The following is a 21,766-nucleotide window of genomic DNA, read 5'->3' on the forward strand; positions in this document are numbered from 1 at the left end:
TAAGAAAATGAAGTTGCTTTCCAGGGAAGGAGCAGGCCATTAAAAAGCAAACAAACCCGACTGGTTTCCTTGGCCTGTTTGCTGGAATTTCAGGCAGGGTGGGTGGCATTTGGGTCTGGGATGTCCCCGGTCAGTGGTGGCGCACCCAGGGCAGTCGGAGGCAGAGGTTTAGCTCACCCTGAGCTCAGCTCAGCTGCCCACGGATGGGCATCCAGGTCTGTCCGGGACAGCCTCCAGCGCGCGGGGTGTCCTTCAGTCAAGGAAAGGAGAATCTGGGGCACTAGTCTTTTTACATATTCCTTCTCAATTCAGATTTTTCTAAATTATTCTGTTCTGCGTTTCCTGTGGTTTCCCATGTTTCCTTGAAGCTTTCCTTGGCTTGCCTCACCTACTGTATTTATGAACTCCCCTCTTGCAACTCCAGAATAGTTTCATTAATCCAGTACCGCTCTTAACCTTATGTATATCTATCTTTTCTTGCCATGGCTGTGCCTTTTCCTGTGGCTTTCCAAGACCTGACTTTAATACCAGGCTATAAAAAGCCCTTTCTCGCTTTCCCAAAAGCTGCTATTTTTCTGCCTTCAAATTGCTCCCTTGGGTTCAACCTGTAAGCAGCTCGAAGATTGCCATTTGATAGACTTTTTATACATCTGTACAATGATTTTTCTACTTTTCCCATCAGTAAGAATCTGTGAAAGCCCTGGTCTCATGGGTCCGTTATTGATCAGTCATTTTATATTCCCCATTCCCGACAAAAATAATGTTTTATTCCGTTACGTTGGGGTTTTTTTGTTTTTTTTTTTAAGGGATAACAACTGTCTCTTTTGCTCTCGTAGATCCAGGTTTGCACAAGCAGCAGTTTTTCCTGCAGCGACCGTCGAACGTGGTGGCCATGGAAGGGAAGGATGCTGTTCTGGAGTGCTGCGTTTCTGGGTACCCCCCTCCCACCTTCATGTGGCTGCGAGGAGATGAAGTGCTCCCCATCAGGTATCTCAGCCCTTTGGGGGTCGTGTGGGTAACGCCATATTTCGTTGAGCAAAGCAAAGGGAAACCACTGAGTAACGTTTTAAGGGCAGTGGAGTGGGCTTGGGGGGGATGAGATTATCCTCTTAAATGATAGTGGTGCTGGATGCGTCTTCTAACCTGCTGCTGTAACTCATCTCCGCACCAAATCTGAGGGTGGAATTTGATCGTAAATGTCACCTGGCTGGTGTTTAAAATGGAAGCGTAAAGCTATTATCAGCAAAGATCATGGCTGAGAATTACTTAACGGCATAATTTACTTGGTGTATTTTTCTAGATGGAGAAGAGCGCCTCTAACACACTGCTGACTTGTGTTATCCCTGTTTCAGGTCCAAAAAGTATTCGTTACTGGCTGGGAGTAACCTCCTCATATCCAACGTGACTGACGACGATTCAGGGACGTACACGTGCGTAGTCACCTACAAAAATGAAAACAGCAGCGGCTCCGCAGAGCTGTCGGTGATGGGTGAGTATCTGGCATGCGCCCGCTTTGTTTTTCCAACAACGTTTGCAGTTAGTCCCTTCTCCAGAACACCTGACTTTTCAAGATTCCCATAAATGCAAACTGTGGGAGTCCCTTCCCTGCTTTGGTTCTGATTTTTATGTAGTTGAGCCCATGGAAACCCAAGTCCTGTGAATCTTTGAATGCTTCCCACCATGCCCAGTAGCCTTGCTGTTACCGAGCATCTTCTGCTATCAGATGCTAAATGCTTTCTGTACGTGGTCCTTTCCCTTTATTTCTCTTCTGAAGCCTTATTTTTAGCATTCCAGTGGGTGTCCCTGTTCATGATATCAAGCACAGTGAGTTGAAAATTAGATTGGTAGCTGGTTTTGTGGGTTTTGTTGTGTGGTTTTGGGTTTTTTTTGTTTTTGGTTTTTTTTTTTTTTTTTGTGTGGTGGTGTTTTGTGGTTTTGTTTTGGTTTTTTTTAGCACCCTGAACAGTCAATATGGTAAGAGAAGAAAATCAATGTATCTTCTCATCAAATTAACAAAAGTCCAAGTTAAATTCCTGGAGCTCCTGTCTCGGCAGTGATTCTCTGAGTGTTCCCACTGTTAAATCTTCTGAAAGCGCCCCCCTAACAGAACCTGCTTTCCCCCACGCTCCTTCCTCATGGCAAATATTAATGGAATCCAAAAAGTTTTTTAATCTAATTGCTGCCTTTCTTTCTTTTTTCTTTATTTAAACCATTGAACAATAGCAGGGTACATTAGTGTTATTCAGTCATATCTAAGGAACAACACCGTTAATACTTAGTCAAACAATAACGTGTTTCAATGTGTTGTTCATTTTGCATTCTGGCTTTAAAGCTTATGCATGAAAAGTACTTTCATTAGTGAATAAAGCCTTAATTTGGATTATAGGATATTCACCGCTTGTATAACAATATCCTTTTATCAAGCCATAATAAAATGGAATAATTACTGGTGATGGAGGGTTCATTTCTATTTCTTTAGTTACATTAAAGTCATACATTGTTTCACTGGTTAAAAACAAAACCGTGGCTTTATGATTGTGGAAGTTCATGTATTATGGAATTGGTTTTATTATAAGGAATCAAACCCTGTAAAGGCAGGTGAGAGTTTGGGCGGTATGCTTTATTTACCTCACTGAAATATGTGGATTTCAACTCTAGCGTGCAGCAGGTTGGCTGCAAAATAGAAATAAATGTCACGGGTTTTTTTCCCCAGCAACAGATTGCAGGATCTATTGGTAAGAGCAACTGTGGCTTGGAGGATTGTGGCAGAGATTATTGCATAGATCATTTCTGACCATGCAGTTCCTGTGAAAATTAATAAGAGTTTTGCATCCAAGTCGTTTATGGACCTTTTAAAAAATTTATCCCTGTCTGCATTCTGTCGGCGCTGCATCTAGCTTTGGCTTCATCACACCCTCTGCTCTAAGTGTCATGTCGAAGTTAAAGGTACATGAATTTTCATCCCCATTGAGAGCTGCTTGCTGGCAAGATGACCCAAGTGTTAAGATGAGTGTAAGATGATGAAAAACTCCAAGAGGAGACGACGGAGTGCCAGGAAAGTCCTAAGCATGAAGCTAAACAGACTCAAAGATGGAAGCTGCCACCATTGCTGGCCCCTTGCAGTCTCAAGGGGAAACCAAAACTGCATTGCCGTGGCACGATGCGACTGTATTCCCCTTGTGGGAGGGTGAAGGATTTATTGGGTGAAGTTTCTGTCCACGTATGGAATTCACAAATACAGAACAAATGAGGGGGGGGGGGGGGGGCGGGGAAAGAGTTTTAAGTTTGTAAGTTAGGCACAATATTAATGTCCATTTCTTATTTTCACGTGTGCATCACTCATTTGTGACGCTTACCTGAAAAAGAAACATGGTGTTCATGTATATTGGATGACATGACTAAGCTGGAGGGATGATGACAGCAGTCCCCTGATACCTGTCTTTCCAGAACGATGTACCAGGGTTAGGAACTTGCTCGGAATGGGTTTGGTTGTTGAATCCATCCTTGCCAGTTGGAAGCCCTCAAATGCACAGAAGTTTCTCGTGTAATCGTAATATCTCATAAACAGACTACTTAATTGTTAGGACTATTTTCTTCTTTGGCTGGATACAGATGCAGATATTTCTGTGTGTTTCCTTAAGAGTTCGTGTGCTTGTTTATTTAACAAAGTGTAAATTGCCCATCTGTGTTGCGTTGTAAAACTTACATTAATATTTTTTTTAATGTTGGTGTACCCTGTTAACGTATCTATAGTGCAAAGGGGGATAAATGAGGCGTTTGCAGTCAGAGTGCAAAAGAATTTTAACAGTCCAATAATTATCTCCTCTGAAGCCTGAGCAGACATCATCAGATCAAAGTTACTTATATCACATGGTAACAAGATGCTTTTGATCTTTTAAATAATGAGGCTATTTGCAGGAAACAGAGTGCCTTTCACAATGGAGTTCCTGTGAGTTCTTCTAAAGAGCTAAAAATAGCCACTTCTGCATTGGACATAGGTCTGAAATTGCAAAAGGTGACCAGATTTGCAAGAAGAGAGAATATATTTTGCAACGTTTAAATTTTGTATCATGGCCTTTCGGCAATATTTTCACCCCATCTCCACGCATGATGAAAATGAAGAGGTGCAGTGCAGTGTACCTGGTTACTATGTAAATCATCTATGTGCTCGGGGGCTTGAGAGCTTAGTGTTTCAACAAATGTTTGAAGATGATGGAACGTGTTAACCAGTGTCAACTACAATTATTTTCTAAATATTGTCTAGCTTTCAGAAGTGTATTTTGGGCTTGCTCCCTTTTGGCTTCTGTGGGTTTTTATATAGCTTTTCTGTTTCGTGCGGTGTTAAATGAAACTGAAAACTTGCTTAGCTGTTTTGGCATAGGATCACCCCTGCCCCAACTCCTGAATGTTCTGAAAGTGACGTAAATCCAGAAAAAAGTTTTCTGTACCCTGTTACCTGCTTGTGGGAGCTCACTCCCATTGCAGCCCGGATAAATGCCTGGGGTTTCGGGTTCTGGGAAGGATCTAATTGTAGAAAACCAGCTTTCTGTAGGTGATCGTAACTGAATTGATCGATTTGGTGATAGATTGTCATGCGTTATTTATTTTTCTTCCTGCTTAATATTTGGGTTGTCCCTTAATTGCAGCAAAGAGCAAATTAGAATTGTACTGATACTACAGGCAAGAGCATCGTGTCTTCCAAGAGCTGAGTTTTGTCCAATGTTATTTGCATAATACTGCATATATTCAGAATTAAAGTATCAATGCTTTTTAATTGGGCAGCTGTTCTTAAATGGATCAAGACTGAGCTCATTTCCACCCACTCCTTAAAATGTCCTGTAAGGAAGAACAGAGAAAGTAACAGTTTTCCATTAGCATTGGGTCAGGAATGCTGGTTTGAGATACTTTTAGGTAAATGCCTAATAGTAAGAATAAGCAGTAGCAAAAAGCAAAAAAACCCAAACAAACAAACAACAACAAAAAAACCCCCACAACCCTGAATCTGGAAGACAGTGTTTGCAGAAAAACACTGCTGCTAATTTTTACCAAGCATCTGTATGTATAAGCTCCAAATGACTTGACTGCAATTTGGAAGCATTTTTTTCCTATGCAAATGCCTTTTCCTAGAGAGTTTTTCATCCAAAGCAATTTTAGTACTAGTTTTGGTTGCCATTGTGGATGAAAAGCTACATTAAAGGTAAGGCCACGTGAGGAGCGATGATAAGCACCGCGCATCTCTGTCAAATCAGTTTTACTTCTGACTCCGCCGCATCAATTCCTGTAGCAAAATGTTGGGTTTTTTCAGAGATCAAGGTCAGGGAAAGTGCTGAGGAAAGCAGGGGCAGATCTGTCGTGCTGTGTGAATCACTAAGGTAGCGAGTAGGATTAAGAGGGAAGCCTGCATCACCATAACGTGGCATGCCACGGCAGTGAAAGCGTGACAAATGAGATGCCTTCGCACGCTGCCTCTGCGCGCGCCAGTAGAGCTGCTCTCCCACAAATGCCCCAGGCCTGAAAGATTTACAAAAGGACTTACCCTCTGCCGCTGGTGTTAAACCCAGCGACGTACCCTGGTGGTAGATGATCACTGAAAAATATTTTCCAGAATAGGGAGGATTACCTGCTGATAGAAACCTGTGGAGAAGCAGGCAGGTGTCGGCAGTGGATGGACGCAGTCTTGGTGAGCCCAAGAAACGTTGAGTAACCTCTGAGGATCTGTCTCTGTCATCCCGTGCTGCGGGGAAGTTAATTTTACTCATGTCTTGCTATCTCGTTGAAGAAAGCAAGCCCAGAAGAGGCAATTTAATTATCCTCTGCTCCAAGTTTCAAGTTCCTTATGGAGCAGGGCATATCTATATGGGAGCTGACGGGGCAGAGCAGCACTGTAATCCATGATAAATCTTGGGATGGTTTGAGGCAAAAATGAGACAAATAAACATGAACCCCGATCTCTCCCCAAAGCAAAGGCTGCCTCTCTCCCATTCATTTTGCTGATGAATTTTGATAGTGAAAAGTGCTTCCATGCAAACGGCAACGTTGATACCATCCATTGTATTTCTTGTAGGTATAACTTTGAGTCTGTGCCGTGGCAATGTAGGTGTCCCATCCCTACAGCTCCTCTCTCAAGTCAAGCAGTGTCCAATGTGTTGTTCCGACTCCCCTTTCCCAGAAGGCTGATGGAGCTTGTGGTACCTATTTCTCATTGAGACAAAAGAGGAAAATGAGCGGCACGGTCACCTGGAAATATGGAAGCCAGATATTTAGACCAGGCTTTGAGAAGAAGCTTTTTTTCAGGGTATTGATGTGGGGCAGGCAGCCCAGCCTCTGTTGGCAGTGCTGGGTTTACCTGCTGGAATGGAACCAGGCTTTTGGAGATGAAGGTGATGGACTAATGGGTCAATAGCTCCTTCTGTGCTCACATCCCTTTATTTAGAGAATTGCAAAAATGTATTACCTAATCAATAGCGTTCAGTGCAGTGGTGGTTGGTTGTGTTGGTTTTTTGTTTGGGTTTTTTTTTTTGGTTGGTTGGTTGGTTGGTTTTTTTAATCCAGGAAAAATATCTTTGGAGAGTGTATCAAATGAATTTTATGCAACTGAAGCTGAAATGTTTCCTTTTGAAACCGCTGCGTTGCTGATGGAGAGTGTGGTGTGCGTGCACGGCCCTGAATGCAAGTAGCGACAGCAAAATGATGTCACGGGGGTACCCTGTAGCCCATGTCAAAAGTATTTCCTTGAAGGATTTTTTTTTTTTTTCTCTCTTAAGGACAGGTTTTTATTCCAAGTTCCTCGGTTTCTCTTGATCTCGGGTTTGTTTTCCCTTCTGGAGGGTTGCCCTTGAAAAGTGGAAAAGCATAAGGGTGGCAACAGTTTCAAAGGATGGGGGGGGGAGGGGGCTGTCCTTGCTGAGCCTGGTGTGTGAAGAGTATTTTATTAGTAGGACACTTGAAAACGGGGTACAGGGTGGCATCTGCCTGCCTAAATGCCCAGCACTTCAGCTGTCATGCTGAGTCAGTGCAGAGTTCTGCAGGAATTTTTGCAGTTTTCCTTTTACATGTGAACAAGCTTGACATTATGGTGCTTTTTTATATATCTATATCTATCTCTGTATCTTAAATTCCATAAAGCAGTTCAGCTAAGCAGTCCCAGCAGCACCACTGGCTTGTCCAGCACCCTCAATGAGTCAAGAAACTCATGTCATGACTCAGTGCCCTTGAGACAGACAAAATATTGGCATAGGGGTGAGTGGTGACATCACTGCTGCAAATTTAAAGCTGATGAAATTGGTTTTGCTTTTTAAACAGCGTTAAATGAACCTGCGGAGCTTCCTGTTAGAACGTGGCCTTGGGGCCAAGGGATTTCCAGCCCGATTTCAAGATTTGGCATTGTTTTATCGAGTGTGGGCATATTGAACACCAAAGAAAATAGGGTTTCAACAGGGTCTCGTGTGTGACTGTGGCTTTATATAAAAAGAGAGATCTGTGTATATATATTTATATATATATATATATATATATATTTGTGTGTGAGGAAGTCAAGGTTGACTCAATCCTTTATGGGAAGAAGCATCCACTTCTGTGTAATAATTATTAGGCATTTTATATATATATTATATATAACATCTACATAATATATATATGTATAATATAACATCTATATTATAATTAATAGGCACGTCTTATGCTGTACTTATTTACCATAAAGTTTCTCCCAGCTTACTTGATGCTTTTGATACAGTTGATGCAGTCTGATCAACGAGAACTTCCCTATAGGTTTGGGTATTTATTTCCCCTCCCCCCTCCCCCCCCCCCCCCCCTTTGATGTCTTATTTTGCTTTTAGAGCAGTTGAAAGAATTTTGTTCTGAGTGTTTTTGGGTTTTTCCCCTTGAACGGGGTCTGTGAATGATGAGGTGAATGCCTGCTTGCAGGCAAGGGGGAGCTCATCGCTGTAATGGTGTGCGATTGAAGGACCGTCAGGTAATTTTTATTGCCACGGATGGAATAGAAGCTGAGTGCCTAATTCAGGCCATTCTGGAAACGTAATTCATGTCAATGCATCACGAGTATCAAGCACTTATTCAGCACCTGACACTTGTAAAAAGCAGTTGAGTGAATCTCTTAATGTTGCCGTTTTCTGATAATGGTGTTTAAATTCAATCCTATTAAAAATAAATACACCTAACAAGCTCTGCGATACTGGTGCTCACTTGGTTGCTCATAGGAAAATTGCTGTGTTTGGGTGTGATCTACAGGTTTACGTTTAAATATTCATGCAGAAACCCCTTTGAATCCAGAGGCAGATGAATGCTGGAGGCTTAATGATACCAGATCTCCGCATAATCTGCTTTTAAAATTTTTAATTTTGGGGATCAGCTTGCACAAGTTGCAGAGATATTCTGCCCAGGAGCTTTTGATGTGGACTCAGTGAAAAGTCTTTGGGGTAAAACCCAAACTGTGGTGGGTCAGCTTGACCTGCGGTGACTTTTTGGAGCTGAAGTGCCCATTTGAGGGTCTCCTTTATAGGTCCAGTGCCTTTTTTCAAAATTTTTCAAAACCACCGAATATCTCCTTTGAAATTGAGTTGTACAGAAGGTGCTGGAACCATGGTGGGATGTCAGGCTCCATTGGACGATGTGGGGCTTTTGCGCGGAAGGTAGTGGGAAGAGCTTAACTTCAGTGGTAGGACTGAGCCATAGGTTATGCCAGAAGACCTAGAGCTGCTCTTTCAGCAATTTTTAATGGATGTTGGGATTAAAACCCCACGTATCTTCTGTATAAATCTCCTGGTTTTCAAAAGCACTATTAATTTATTTATAAAATTATTTATTTATTACTTTATAATTGTGGCAGTGTCGCATAACGCCAGTTACTGCATTTTGATATTTATAGCTAAGTATGAATCAAGTTTCTCTTTTCAGAGAGTTCAACGGGATAAGACAAAACACAAGGAAACCCAGGGAATATGTATATTTTCTGCCACTGTGCAGTTCCTTGGCTGTGGCATCTGCTTGTAGCATTCAGCTGCTTCTGTGAACATTTAATAACAAGGCTAGGAATCCTTCATAGTATGGTATAATAATTTATACATTAGCGTGGTTTAGCACCCTGCTATTTCCAATATGGCGAGCATGTTGTATACTTTCTTAAAAAATGGAAAATGACAAGGAAAGAAGACACAAATGAAATGAGTTTCCCCATATTGCTGGCCAGGTTTGAGAAATAAAAACAACAGATGTCTGCATACATTTTAAACAGCGTGTTTAAAAAAAAACAACAGCAGCCCACAAAACAAAAAAAACAAAACAGTTGTTTGTTTGGGTTTTTTAGAACTAAATGTTTTAGGCAGAAAGCTTCCTTGGAGAGGAGTGACTCCCAGTGCTTAATCTGACCCTTGGCTGTTCAGCTCTTTCTAGTCCGTTTCTTTGTCTCAATGGAGTGAATAGCTGGGTTACTTCCGAGAATCATGTTTTCCTTCTTGTACTATAAATCGAGAACTGCATGAATACATATTGTAAGGAGAGAAGGAGTTTCTTTTGCCCTTGGAGTGGTTTGTGCTTTATTCCCAGGCTCACCAGAGCACTTTCTGCAGCAAAGTACTCGAGAATGAAGTCACAGCCTGGTACTTGCAAAAGACGGTCAAAGTACATAATCTCATTGCAAAGCGCACTCATGTCATTTAAAAATAAATACATTTGGTCCATGTATTACGATCCCTTTTAGTTGAAACATGTGTTGTATAGCCTTTAGGAACAGAGTGCGCAGGCAGTTAGCAAGCACGTGTAAGTGAGAGCAGATGCAGCCGTGTGGCCATGGGGTGGGCTGCGACTTCTCTGAGTCTCTTCCAGACTGATTTTCATCATCCCTTTTATCATTATCAGAGTAGTTCTGTTGGTGGAGGGCAAATTTATTTTTTTTTTCTTCTTCTCTCTCTGAAGCATCACCTCTTTAAAATCAGAGGTAAGGCAGAATTTTGCAGGTAAGAGGAAAGCTGGCATCGCTGCATTTACGTGCTGTTTTAATTCCCTGCGCGCTCTGTGTATGACATGAGATGAGTGGCAGCGTTCATGAGAGGTTTGGGTTTCTTTTTTGTTCCCTTTGCCTTCTGGCTCTGATTTGATTATTGCTTATAAAAGGTCCTAACTGAAATGAACGGTGAACTGCACTTTGTTATGGCGTAGTTCCCATTCAGCTCTGTAGTTAACACAAATTAATGCAGCTGTCAAAATTCAGTTATTAAAAAAGAAGGCAGGAGAGTGACCGAGACTGAAAAATATCTGTGACTCATAACAAACGTATCTAAGCGGTATTCCCATGGCTTTTCCCAGCTTTTGCTATTTTTCAGATTCCAAAAAGTGTTTTATGTTGCCTTCAGCGATACACTTGCTGGGAAAGTATTTACAGCTAACGGTCGTGGTGATGCGTTGAACCACTTGGTGCTTTGAGACGACTCAAATTCAGCATGTGAAATATGTATTTTCCGCTTGCGAGGGAGAGGATCTCAAAAGTCTTTTGAGCAAATGGTTCCGATGAGTTTAACTAGAAAATATTGAGCAGAGTGTAGAACAGGCTTGCTATGAGGTGCCTGGGTTAATGTGTACATTTATTAGTTCAGACAAACAGTTCGCTATGCCGGGGGAAGGAGCAAACTCAATTTAGACACTGACTGCGTCATCGTTCATAGGAACTGCATAAACAAGCTGGCACTGAATTTGCTGTGACTGCTAAATAATTGCAGCTTTTGAAAGAACAGGATTTCTTTTTTTCTTTTTTTTTTTTTTTTCCTCAGTGCCCAAGGGAGATGTTCAACACCAGCATAAATTCTTTCTCATAAGTATATTTAGATATATAGTTAGACAGTTAACAGAAAAGTACTTGTGGTGTTCTTGTAGTTCTGGATCTTACTGTAAAGTCAGTTTTCTAGCATGGTCCTGGACTCTGGAAAAGCTGCTGGAGTTTTCCTGTGGAGAATGGATGCAGCCAGACAGCACATGGTGCTGGCATTTATTAGAGGTGCGCACAGGCACTTAGGATTTCTGTGACATCCCAGCTTCACCCAGCAGCAGAGTGACAGTGAGGACACCAAGCACATCACCCCAGCCAAGCTTGCTTCATTCTCACCGTGGCAGCAACTACAGGTTATTTGAAACAACCACTGCCCATCGAGGGGTGGGCGCTGAAAATAATAAAAGCACGTTCAGTCAAACCCAGATTTGAAAATATGCAGCATTTCTAACGTTTTAAATAATTTCAACTTTAGTTTTGTAGGACTTGTCTGGTTGACATCTATTAATATTTTTTTTTTTCTATTGCCTTTTAAACCTTGGAGGTATATTGCCTATGCACAGCCTGGGGTTTGCGAGCAACCTTTTGTTACAACTTTGTTAATTAAAAAATGGCATCACGAGTGGTTTTAACCACCCTTTTATACGAAAGAGAAGAAACCAAGAACTCAAATTTGTTTTTGTGGAGAAGGTAATGTCTTCCAGATGCACGGCAAGGGATGTAACATGGAGCTGAGATGTTATTTAAAAAGGCTGGAGCTCTTTGTCGTTTGGGAGGGTCGAGTTCAGTGTCTTGTCACCAAGAGTTGAAAATAAATTTGTGCGTGTCCCTGTGAGCAGTTTGAGCCTGAGCTCTGGATCAGGGTGAACTGGAAGGAAAACATCCCTTCTGATGTCTGTCAAGCTGGACTGAGAGGCAATCTTGGAAACAATGAGTAAATACCGCGTGTCCTGTCTCTGCATGAGTTGTGCCAATGGAGCAGCACAGATTGAGCTGTGTTGTGCCGAGACTGACACACGGTTTATGTTTGGGATCAAAGGGCTTGGACCGACATAATTTTTTTTCCTAGGACCTTTTGTAAAAGCCAGAATAAGAGAAGAGGACAAAATAATCTAGATACTTCATTCAAACCCTTGTCTTTATTGGCATGCGGTTTTGGGGATGAAGATGATGTGGGGAGGAGCTCTCCTTGCCGTTTTTAAGCTGATTCCCTCTGATTTTGGTAGACAGCCACCCACAGAAAGGAAAAGTCCAGCAAAACCAGAAAATGTAGCTGGTCTTGCTGGTTCTGACCTGTGTTCCTGCCCTCTCTGGGTAGGGCAGTATTGCTCTATCCATTACCGAGACCCTTATCCCAGGGTTGAGCTGTTTTTAAAATGTTTTATTGCAGCTGCCTCTTTCCAAGCAGAAAAAGATGATTGGAAAAGTTCAACTGTTTGGCCAAGGTGGACTTCTGAAAGAGGGTGGAAGGAGGAGCGGGGGGGCTGGAGGATGGAAAAAAACCAAACCCATGGAGGGGAGGAAAGCCCTGCAGCACTTCTGGGAGGGAAGACAGATCTCATTTCTACATGGTGTCTGGGATGGAACTACACATCTTCTTAATATTCAGGGTATTATTCAGGCTCCCATCTTGTTGGCATCCTTCTGGCGCTGGAGGCCATGGGGAAGATTAGCATACTGCCATGTGTTCCCCATGGGTCCATTCTTCCTTCCAAAATAATGTCTTTCTTAAAAAAAAAAACAAAAAACAACAGTCTAATAACGTGCATTTCTATTACTTTTCCCCCAAAATCTGACTTGTTAAATCGGTAAAGAGGACTGCAGACGTGTAGGATGCAATTAGCACACTGGGCTCTTTTGGGTTAGGCTAATTGTCATTGCTTCATGTTTACCTTTTCAATGTGCCTTTTTTAAATTGCTTATTGTACAAAAAGTGAGTTGGACTTCTACTGCCTTGAGCTGCTTGAAATATAGGTCTCCACCAAACAGGAGCTGTTTGAAGTCTGAAAATTAATCATTTATTAATGGGGGCATAGTAAAACTGTATTGATTGCAGCTAATATTTTTTTTCTTCCGAATTGGAGAAGTCTCAGAGGCTCAGAGTTGATTAATTTAGCACAGGGGCTGCAACAACTGTATTTACTTTATTGTGGCAACTGTATTACTTTAACTGTTACCGTCTTTAAATATTGGAAAAGTTTATTCATTGGTGGTGCAGATGTTTTTGATGCTTAAAGCCAAGAAAGTTTTAAGACTCAATGAAATTCTCAGATGCTTGAGCAGTGTATCTTTTCTTTTTAAAAAACAGCATTTTGAATATTTTTCCAATAGCTTTTTGCTCCCTTGGTTCATCCTAATCACCTTAATTTTCCTTTTTTCTTTATTTTTACATTCCTACCCTTGTATCATTTGCCCAAATCTTCAGTCACTAATTGACATTAATATGCAGCATGGAAGATTTCTCTGGTCATCTCTATGTACCGGTGCACGGACATCCATCTAGTAAATCCGAATTTTAATGTGAAGTTATTTTTTCTTTGACCTTTTCAAAATCTGTAGCAAACTTCCATTTTCCTGTTCCTTTTCCCACCATTGTGTGTGGATTAATGGAAGAAGAGGTGGCTATAGTGTGCAAAAAGTTTACTTTTTTGAAGATAATGGGAAATTATTGCCTATAAAGAAAAATGGAAGTAATCTTTTTTTTTTTTTTTTTCTTTTTTTGGTGATATCAGGTTGCTAGGAGAAAGAAGGTCATCCTCTGAGGTAGGACAGGGTCTGGAGGTAACTGCCAGACCGAGCCGGGTACCTCGTGTGTGTTGTCTTCCTGAGCTGCAGGAACGGGAGGAGAGGCAAAGCCCTTCAGGAGAAACCTCGTTGCTAATTGCATTCATACGCAGAGGATTGCAGAGCCAGCAGCTGTATGCACTCAGCTCTCCGCAGACTGTTGCTGTGCTTTATATCTAGGGAAATTACAACCCCCAAAAGTTGGTTGGGTTTTTTTTCGGTACCCACCTACACAGCTCATTTCTCGAGAGACCTGGTGCAAACTGCTGCTCCCTCACGTAAAAACCTGCTGTCCTTTGAGAAGTGCAAGATGCTGCTTGGTGAGTGGATGCTATAATAGCTATTCTCTGCCGATAAAATGATAAAAGGTGGTGCTCGTGGTCTTTTGCAAACCATAGCTGCCTGAGATGCAGTCAGATGTGCTCTCCCTGGCGAGGAGTGTCATGCAGGTGCTGCCGGACTGCTGGCGAGGCCAAGCCCGCGTGGCACAGGAAGGGTAGGAGAATCATCAAAAAGATGCATTTAGGGAAGAATTATAAAGATGGTGGGAACCGGGTGAGAGCAGAGTCCTGGAAACCACCGAAACCACTGAAGGAGGAAATTTCAAGAGGAGGAGCCAGTGCTGGAAATCATTGACAAGATTTGTAGGCTAGAAATAACTTCTGTGTTTGCTTTTCAGTAAATGCAAAAGGTTTTCATGGATTTCCCTGCTATCCTTGCTCCTTCTTTACTTTGTTTCTCACAAACCAGTTTTGGTGGTGGGGTTTTTTTTGTGTGTTTGTTGTGTGGTTTTTTTGTTGTTGTTTTTTTTTTTTTTTTCCTTCAGGTTTCCCTTTAATAATGTCAGGAGAAAAGGAGTGAAAAGAAGACTGGCCCTGTTGGATAAAGGGTTAAAGTGAAACTCTTCCACACCAATTTTTGCCTGCTGGAGTAACAGTCCCTTCTGCAGATGCCATGCCATGGAGCATTGTTTTGGGCTTATTTTCTTAAAAAAAATCTGCAGTACACTTAGATAATTCACAACTTTAAGCAGTCCCTGTCCCGGGACCATCGGTTAACGCTGAACGGGGACAACTTGTCCTTGCTCATGTCCTTTCCTAATATTTCTCTGGCTGAATAGAAGCATTTTCTACCATGACCAGCTAGGTGGATGAATTGCCTGGGAGTTGGGTTGGCCAAAGAAGCTGGGAGTTTCCATTCGGTACCATAGATGATGCTGCCAGGGAAGTATTCCTCTGGGAATAGATGGTGCAGCTGCATGGATAACACAGGTACCAAAGGTGGGTGCTGCAGGATGGTGGGTACGTCTGTGCTGGGGATGGAGGAGCTTCGCCCCTCCAAGAGAGCAGGACTGTGGTAAGCACGCTGCCTTCTATAGGAGCTGTAACATTAGGACCTCAGTTTGTAAAATCACATAGAATGGACAGTTAATGATACAATTTTGTTGGATGCTATAATCCATATGGATAAATGACTTGGTCAGGTGGAGCTGTAACTGAGACAGCCCTGCCTGCGGTGTGTTTTCACGCAGTGTTGTCACAGGCGGCTGAGATAGCTGCATCTATTGAATAACAATGCTTGTATTTGGAAAAAAAAAAAAACAACCAAACAACAAAAAAACCCCAACAAAACAGAAGAAGCTGGGCTGTCTTTCCTGAAGAAAAAAAAAACAAAACCCAAAACAAAACCAAAAAAACACACAAAAAAACCAAACAACAAAATGAAATTGTTTGCTTGGATATACATATTTTTAAAGGCAAGATTTTTTAAAATTAGATGAATATATGAGATTATTTAGGAAACTAAATGTGACTGCATGGTATTTTGAAGGCATGAACTGCTTTCCTAGATGAATAAGTCTATTTGTTTGCACCTGGCTCTGGTGTTTCTAGTGGAAGAAATCTTAATTTTCCTGACAAATATTGCTGAGATTTAGCATTTTCCCAGCGAGGGTTTGGATTTTGTTTTATTTCTTAAACTTACAATGGAAACCATCAAGACCATCTTCTTAAGCAAAAATAAACCAACAAATTTGGCGTACAAGAGAATGTACGGGAGCGAGATTGGAACTAGCCATTCCCCTCCTCCTTCAGCTTTTGTTAAAATTTTTTGAACAGCTCCTACTGAGAAAAGCAATTTTCTGCATAAGGCTTGACTTTTAGCAGGACCAGATCTTTTTTTATATCCACTGTTGCATTTATTCAGAGTTCTCTATTGAAAAGTCTTCGTGTCTCGATGGATTAGTTGTTTTACAAGGTGTCACAGTTGTGCTGCTCCCCAGGTATCAGTTGGGAGTTACTCACTGTGTCCCAAACCCCCACGGGCTCAGTGTCACTGGAACCATGGCCAGGTTAGCACAGGGATGTCCAGGTTCCTCTGTCTCCCGGTGGGCTGCTAGCCATTCCCACTGGAAACCCTAGAGAGGCATCGTTTGGCTAATTCCTGGAAATGGAAAATATTCCAAGGAAGTGACGTGAGAGGGAGAGATCACACCACATCCCTCTGGTTTTACACAACCAAAATATCCACTGAGATCAGCGGGAGCCTTGTTTGTATCGGACCTGCAAGGTTTGAATCTTTCTCTGAGCAGCTTATGTGTGTGTGTAAGAGCATCTTTGTGAGGGGCTCTTGGATAAAAGCTCTTTTTCAGCGGAAACCACAATCCAGCCTAGTCCTTTTCCCTGCTTTTCTGTTTTCCCATCCCCATTCACGCATCATCCTCTTTGCAGTTGCCTTTGGCCTTGGTAAGTTCTTTTTAAAAGCAGAAATTATATTTATTCAGCGTTTGTACTTAGGTCTGCTTTGTGTCTTTGTTGTGCCACATTATCCTCAAATGCATCATTGAATCCAACGTTGAACATCTCTTTGGCTGTATATCTTTTTTTTTTAATAATTTGGGGTGGCAGACTGTTAACTTTGCTTTATCTGCATTCAAAACAAAAGGAAACCGAGGAGGAAGAAGGAACAGCTCAGCCGAGGAGAGAAGGTTTAGCAAGCAGGGCAGTGCTCAAGCAGATGCTGAGGCTCACACCTCTACGTCAGTCCTGCAACTGTAATAATATTTCATAATATTTCCCAGGACATACTTCTCTCAAGTCCACGGTGCCCATCAACCAGTAAATCAGAAAGAAAAGGTCCTCCATGTCCTGGTGGGGTAGAAGGGACCTCCCCACCTTATCCCCCAAAGTTTGGGGACGATGGACATCTCCTTGTCTTCAGGGTGCTGCTGGGGAAAGGGAGGATTTGGTTTTCTTTTAATGCAAGCAATTGCCATGATAGCCGGCTGTATAAATCCAGAACTTCATAGTATTGGGATGTAAAAAAAAAAAAAAAAAAGAAAAAGTATTTGAAAAGGTCATAAAGAAACCCTTTATTTTTTAATGCTTCATTTTTCATTTGAGAGTCTTAGCCTTCTGTAACAAAATTAAACCTAATTAGCAAGTCCTTAACCTTTACAAACAAGATTTATTTTTTTATTCTAAAATCATAATTATAAGGTCATATTATTTGTGGATTTATTAGACCTGGAAAAGTACTTCTGCAATAACAAAGATGATGCAGAAAGAAGTATTTTCTTAAGAATTCTCTTACTTTTTTTATTTTATTTTGAAGTCGAGTGCAGCAGAGGCGAGTGCTTTGCGGAGCTTTTTCTCCAGTGTGTTTCATACCTTGGAAAGGGCCCTTGTTTTCACTTTTTGTGATAAAAAATTCACGATGGCTTTAGTGGTAGGGATGCAGACCTACATGCTTCTTGCCCCACCGGTGTGACCGTCCTGCTTTGTTTGTTCTGTGCTGGTGCGGCGATTTGGTTTTTATTTGCAGCTGCTGTTGCATGTAATAAAACCCAGAGGAAACAATGCAGTATAGCCCACAGATACCGGGGGGTGGGAGGAAGCTTTCTGATGTCTTAAATTTGTCTTCAACAAGCACCTGCTGAAAACATTTCAATTAGCAAGTTGACCAAAATCAATTTCATAGGGATCGTGTTTGTCTCAGAGTGCTTTGCAATAGTTTTCTTTATAGGGTGGAAGTGTCAGATGTCTGTTGAACAACATGCTGGATCGCTGCAGCGTGTGGCACTGTTGGAATGAGTGCATGGAACCCTCAGTCCTCTTATTAACCAAAATAACCCTTCTGCTAATTGACCGTCCAGGTAGATGGCAACCTAAAATAGGCAATGAATCGGGTGCTGGGATCTAAGGTTGGCAGTAGCTCTGTCTCGCTCTCTCTTGATATAGAAGAGAGGTTTAAATATTGCAGCATTTTTCGTAGAGCAAGTCTCAAAGACGCTGTTGACTCCCAAGGCACCTCGACCAGGCACTGGGAGGATGCTCGGGGTGGCACCTGCGTTACTGGAGCATGGGAGTGTGACGTGGACCTGAATGAGAGAAGGGGTTCACCCTGTGCACCCATGAAAAAGCTATTAAAATCTCCTTGCAAGAAAGTAAAGGTTTTATCATATGATGTTGGTAGGATAAGGGTTTCCAGTTCTCTGCAGGTTGCCTCAGCTAGTGATGGGGAGTTAAAATTACAAAGTTCCTGGAATCCACATGTCTTGGAGATGGTTTTTAAGTTGTCTTCCAAATACTGAGACTGGGGTCACCCAAAAAAGACTAAAGTGCAATCCATCCCTGAGAGGCAAATAAGGGCTGTGGTTGATTTTATTTTATTATTTTTCCTCTTGACCTGCCTAGAGCTTTGAGTCTTTAACTCATGTTACATCCCATAAAGCGCAAAGCATTTCGAAGGATAAGGAATGTGGTAGCTTGCTGCATGTGGAAGTTTTCAGAGTAAAAGGGGTTGCCCTTTGCCTTTTTTTTTTTTTTTTTTTTTTTTTAATTTTGGATTTAGGTACAGAAGTATGGTTTCAGGTATTTAACATGTTGATCATACGTGGCCAATTTGATGGGAAACCTGAAATGGCAGCAAAACGCACGTGGATGAGCACGTCGAGAGTAACCCGTAGCACCGCACAAGCTTTATAGATATAATGCAATAACATTCCTGTTCATTTAACTCCGTTTTACCCCTCCCGAACTGGTTTGAATGTCGCGCTGTTGAAAACTGCACCGACTCAAATGTTTCCAATGAATGAAAAATTGACAAGATCTGTCATTCATTGTAACGGAGATGTCAGACAGTGACCTAAGGACAAAAAAATTTGAGGAGTAATGCAGTAATAGGCAGTTTGTTAATCAAAACGCTTTGGTCCACCTCTGAACAAAATACCTTGGCTTTCTAGGGCTCGGGTTCAAAGGTGGGTCTTGACTCCCAAGCTTCATTAGCTTTATGCTAATGAAGAAACAAATAACCAACATGATGTGAATCTTGCTAATCGTATTGCCATCGAGTCTGAGACTGATGAAGGAGAGATTTCAGGTTCTTGAGTGTTGCTTTTTCGGATCTTTTACTCCTCTTAATTTTTAAATCTCAATACTGGCAGTTATCACTTTGTCATTTTGTTGACTAAAAAAATAATATATATGTATAGAGAGATGAACATTGCATCTGCATTGGAAATTAAAAATACTTTGCTCTGTGGGTGGGCGGAGATGCCAGGAGAGCTGTGGGTACCCTGCGGAGGCAGGGCAGGTGGAGAGTGAAAGCATCACTTTGATTACAAGTCGTCCTCCTCCTAGTCTGTCATTTCAGAGCATCCCAGCTGGAAACGGGGTTTCCAAATTGGCAGTGCTCGTTAGCTGCCAGCACTGGTGGTCCTCTGGGGCTTGGGTTTGGGCATTTTACCTTCTGCAGGATTTGCCAGGGGAAAATTGGGTGAAAAATGAACTATCGTCCAAAAATGTAGAGGTGAAGCAAAACTCAGAACAAGATCTGCATGCGCTAATTTAGCTAACAAGCAAGCGCTACCCAGCAGGACCGGAATTGTCTCTCGTTCTCCCGGCAAATCCGTGTTAGAAAGGGGTTTAGAATGAAACACTCATTTGCCAGATATTCAGGGAGTGATAAACAGCAGTGGGACTATTTCCATAGGCTCTTCTGTGCCTTAAAGCGTGGCGCTGCTGGCATGCATACACATTGTTATAGGCTGTAGGTCTGCGGGTTGAGGAAATTTAGTATTTTGGGGCTTCCTTTGTAGGAACAAAGGGAATCGAGCCCTGTGGGTGTCTTGATTTAATTATTCAGCTTGGCAGTAAATAATCTAGCGGGGGGGCGGGGAGGGGGGTGGTTGTTGTTTTTTGGTTTTGTGGGTTGGTTTTTTTTTTTCTTGTATAGGACTTTTGCAACTCCTCTTTTTCTTCGAGACCACTTGTAGAAAGGCAACACTGTGTCCGTGACGTGGAAGGAGGAGGGTTCGCTGGGGATTTCTGTGTGATGGGTGGGGGCTTATCCTGGGCTGGGGCTGTCCTGGTCCTTAGAGTAGGTGGGCAGTCCCACTGCGCTGTCAGAAATAAGCCCTTTGAGAGCGCTTCATATATTAATACAAATTTAAGTGTCACCCCTGCCCTTTTAAGTAACCCAGCTTAATCCAGCAGGACACATCTGAACAGAACTTCCAGAGAGGGAAAAAGATGATCGGGGAATTCCCAGCACAACTTTTTGCCATTGCAGGTTTGTGGATTCTAAACTGCAAAGTTCATTTGCCAGGGTTTAATTGCAGGCCTTGGCTGGTGCAAAGGCTTTGAGAATTTCTAAGATGCTAACCTCAAATGCACAGACTACCAGGTTATTACTTTGCATCTGCTGAAAGTCAAAGAAATGGCAATTATTTCTATTAATTGTTGAGGTGGGAGGCATATATGCGTGTTTGGGTGTGTGCGTGGGGCCAGCTGGGATCCTGCCTGTTATTTCTTGGGTCGTGCATATTCTTTCCAGATCCTGCTTTAGTGGGAAAGTTCAGAGCAGTGACATAACTGCAATACACAGAACACTATTAAAAATACAGATTTCAGATGTTCTGAAAAGAATCTTATTGCCGCGTCTGTAGTTGGTTTTATTAAAAGCAATTTTAAATTCCCCTGCCTGGAGCAGTTTGGAATTACAGAGGTGGGCTGCAGAAATTTACATTTTAATTGAGGCAGAAGACAAAATAGGGCATGGCACAGCATTCACACATTATGAGAAAGAATAAATAAGATATGTATCAGCTGGGAGAAAAGAAGTGACTGATCGTTTTTCACTGCCTCCTGCGCTATATTTTCTAGCGGTGCAATGAGCAATACTGGTCTTGTTTTGTTTGCTCCCTATCGAGCTGCAGCAGCTAAAGGCTAGCCCCGATTGAGCAAGCTGGTTATTTAAATTGAAAGCACATTGTAAAAGTAGAAGTCTTTTCTCAAAAAACACCAGGGGCACAGCACAAGGTAAAGGAACCACATGTATGATCTGTCCGCTGATCTCCTTGAAAGCAGGAGGTGAAGAGTAGCTTCTTGTATGGCTTGGACAGTTGACTGTAGGTTTTTGAAGTCTGGCTTCTAAAATATATGTTCTACAAAAGCTGCTCTGATGCTAATGGGAGCTGGTGCCTGGGTAAGCATGGCTGGATTTACATTGGACTTGATTCAGGTCCTGTGGAAGTTTTTCATAGTGGCTGGAGGAAAAAAAAAAAAAAGTATTATTTCCACTGATAACTTAAAAAAAAAAAAACAAACAAACCCCAAAAAACTCCACTGAAGATTGATTAGGGTTGATGTTGCTGCTGGCGTGATAGTAGAGCCTCAAAATAGTAGCACCTGTGAGTAACACCCTGTGGTACTCTAGATGATAGAGATGTGAAAAATAAGGAGATGCGATCTAAAGGGTTTGTGGTTGTGACTGAGCATGTAAAAGTGAAGGAAAAAGCCCGTAGGCTTTGGGTAGCAGTGCCAGAGCCCAGCTCTGCTGCCCCTGCAGCAGCTTTCCCTCAAGCAGGAAAGCTTTCCCTCCCCTCACACAGTTATTTATATATCCATTGGCAAAGCATTGTTGCTTGAACTTTCTTTTAAAATAAAATACCTTAAGGCATGTCTTTTTTTTTTTTTTTTTCTCCATTGGTTGCAGCTGCCCAGCTAGCAAGTCGCATCAGATTTTTTTGGATTTTAACATTGAGGCGTAGCCTTAGTGGACCTGCTGTGTTTTTTGTACAGCCCATGGGGTGTCCTCTGTCTGGCAGACCTTTAGGGCACATTCATCATAACAACTTCAAAGGAGAAGTGGATAACATACTAGGCTAACAGGTCATCTCCAGGGATTTATTTTTTGCTATCT

The 21,766-nt window shown here is 42.0% G+C and overlaps 1 protein-coding gene across 1 annotated transcript in view; it reads left to right on the forward strand.

Annotated features, from left to right (window-relative positions):
* LOC119141008 (netrin receptor DCC-like) overlaps positions 1–21,766 on the forward strand; it is a 171,522-nt gene that overhangs the window by 62,588 nt on the left and 87,168 nt on the right. The window contains exons 3-4 of the mRNA XM_037372663.1: positions 837–987; positions 1,353–1,489. Of these exons, the coding sequence (XP_037228560.1) occupies positions 837–987; positions 1,353–1,489 (288 nt within the window). The remainder of the gene's footprint in view (positions 1–836; positions 988–1,352; positions 1,490–21,766) is intronic.

The sequence above is a fragment of the Falco rusticolus genome, chromosome Z (genome assembly GCF_015220075.1).
Source record: "Falco rusticolus isolate bFalRus1 chromosome Z, bFalRus1.pri, whole genome shotgun sequence".
NCBI classification, from domain to species: domain Eukaryota; kingdom Metazoa; phylum Chordata; class Aves; order Falconiformes; family Falconidae; genus Falco; species Falco rusticolus.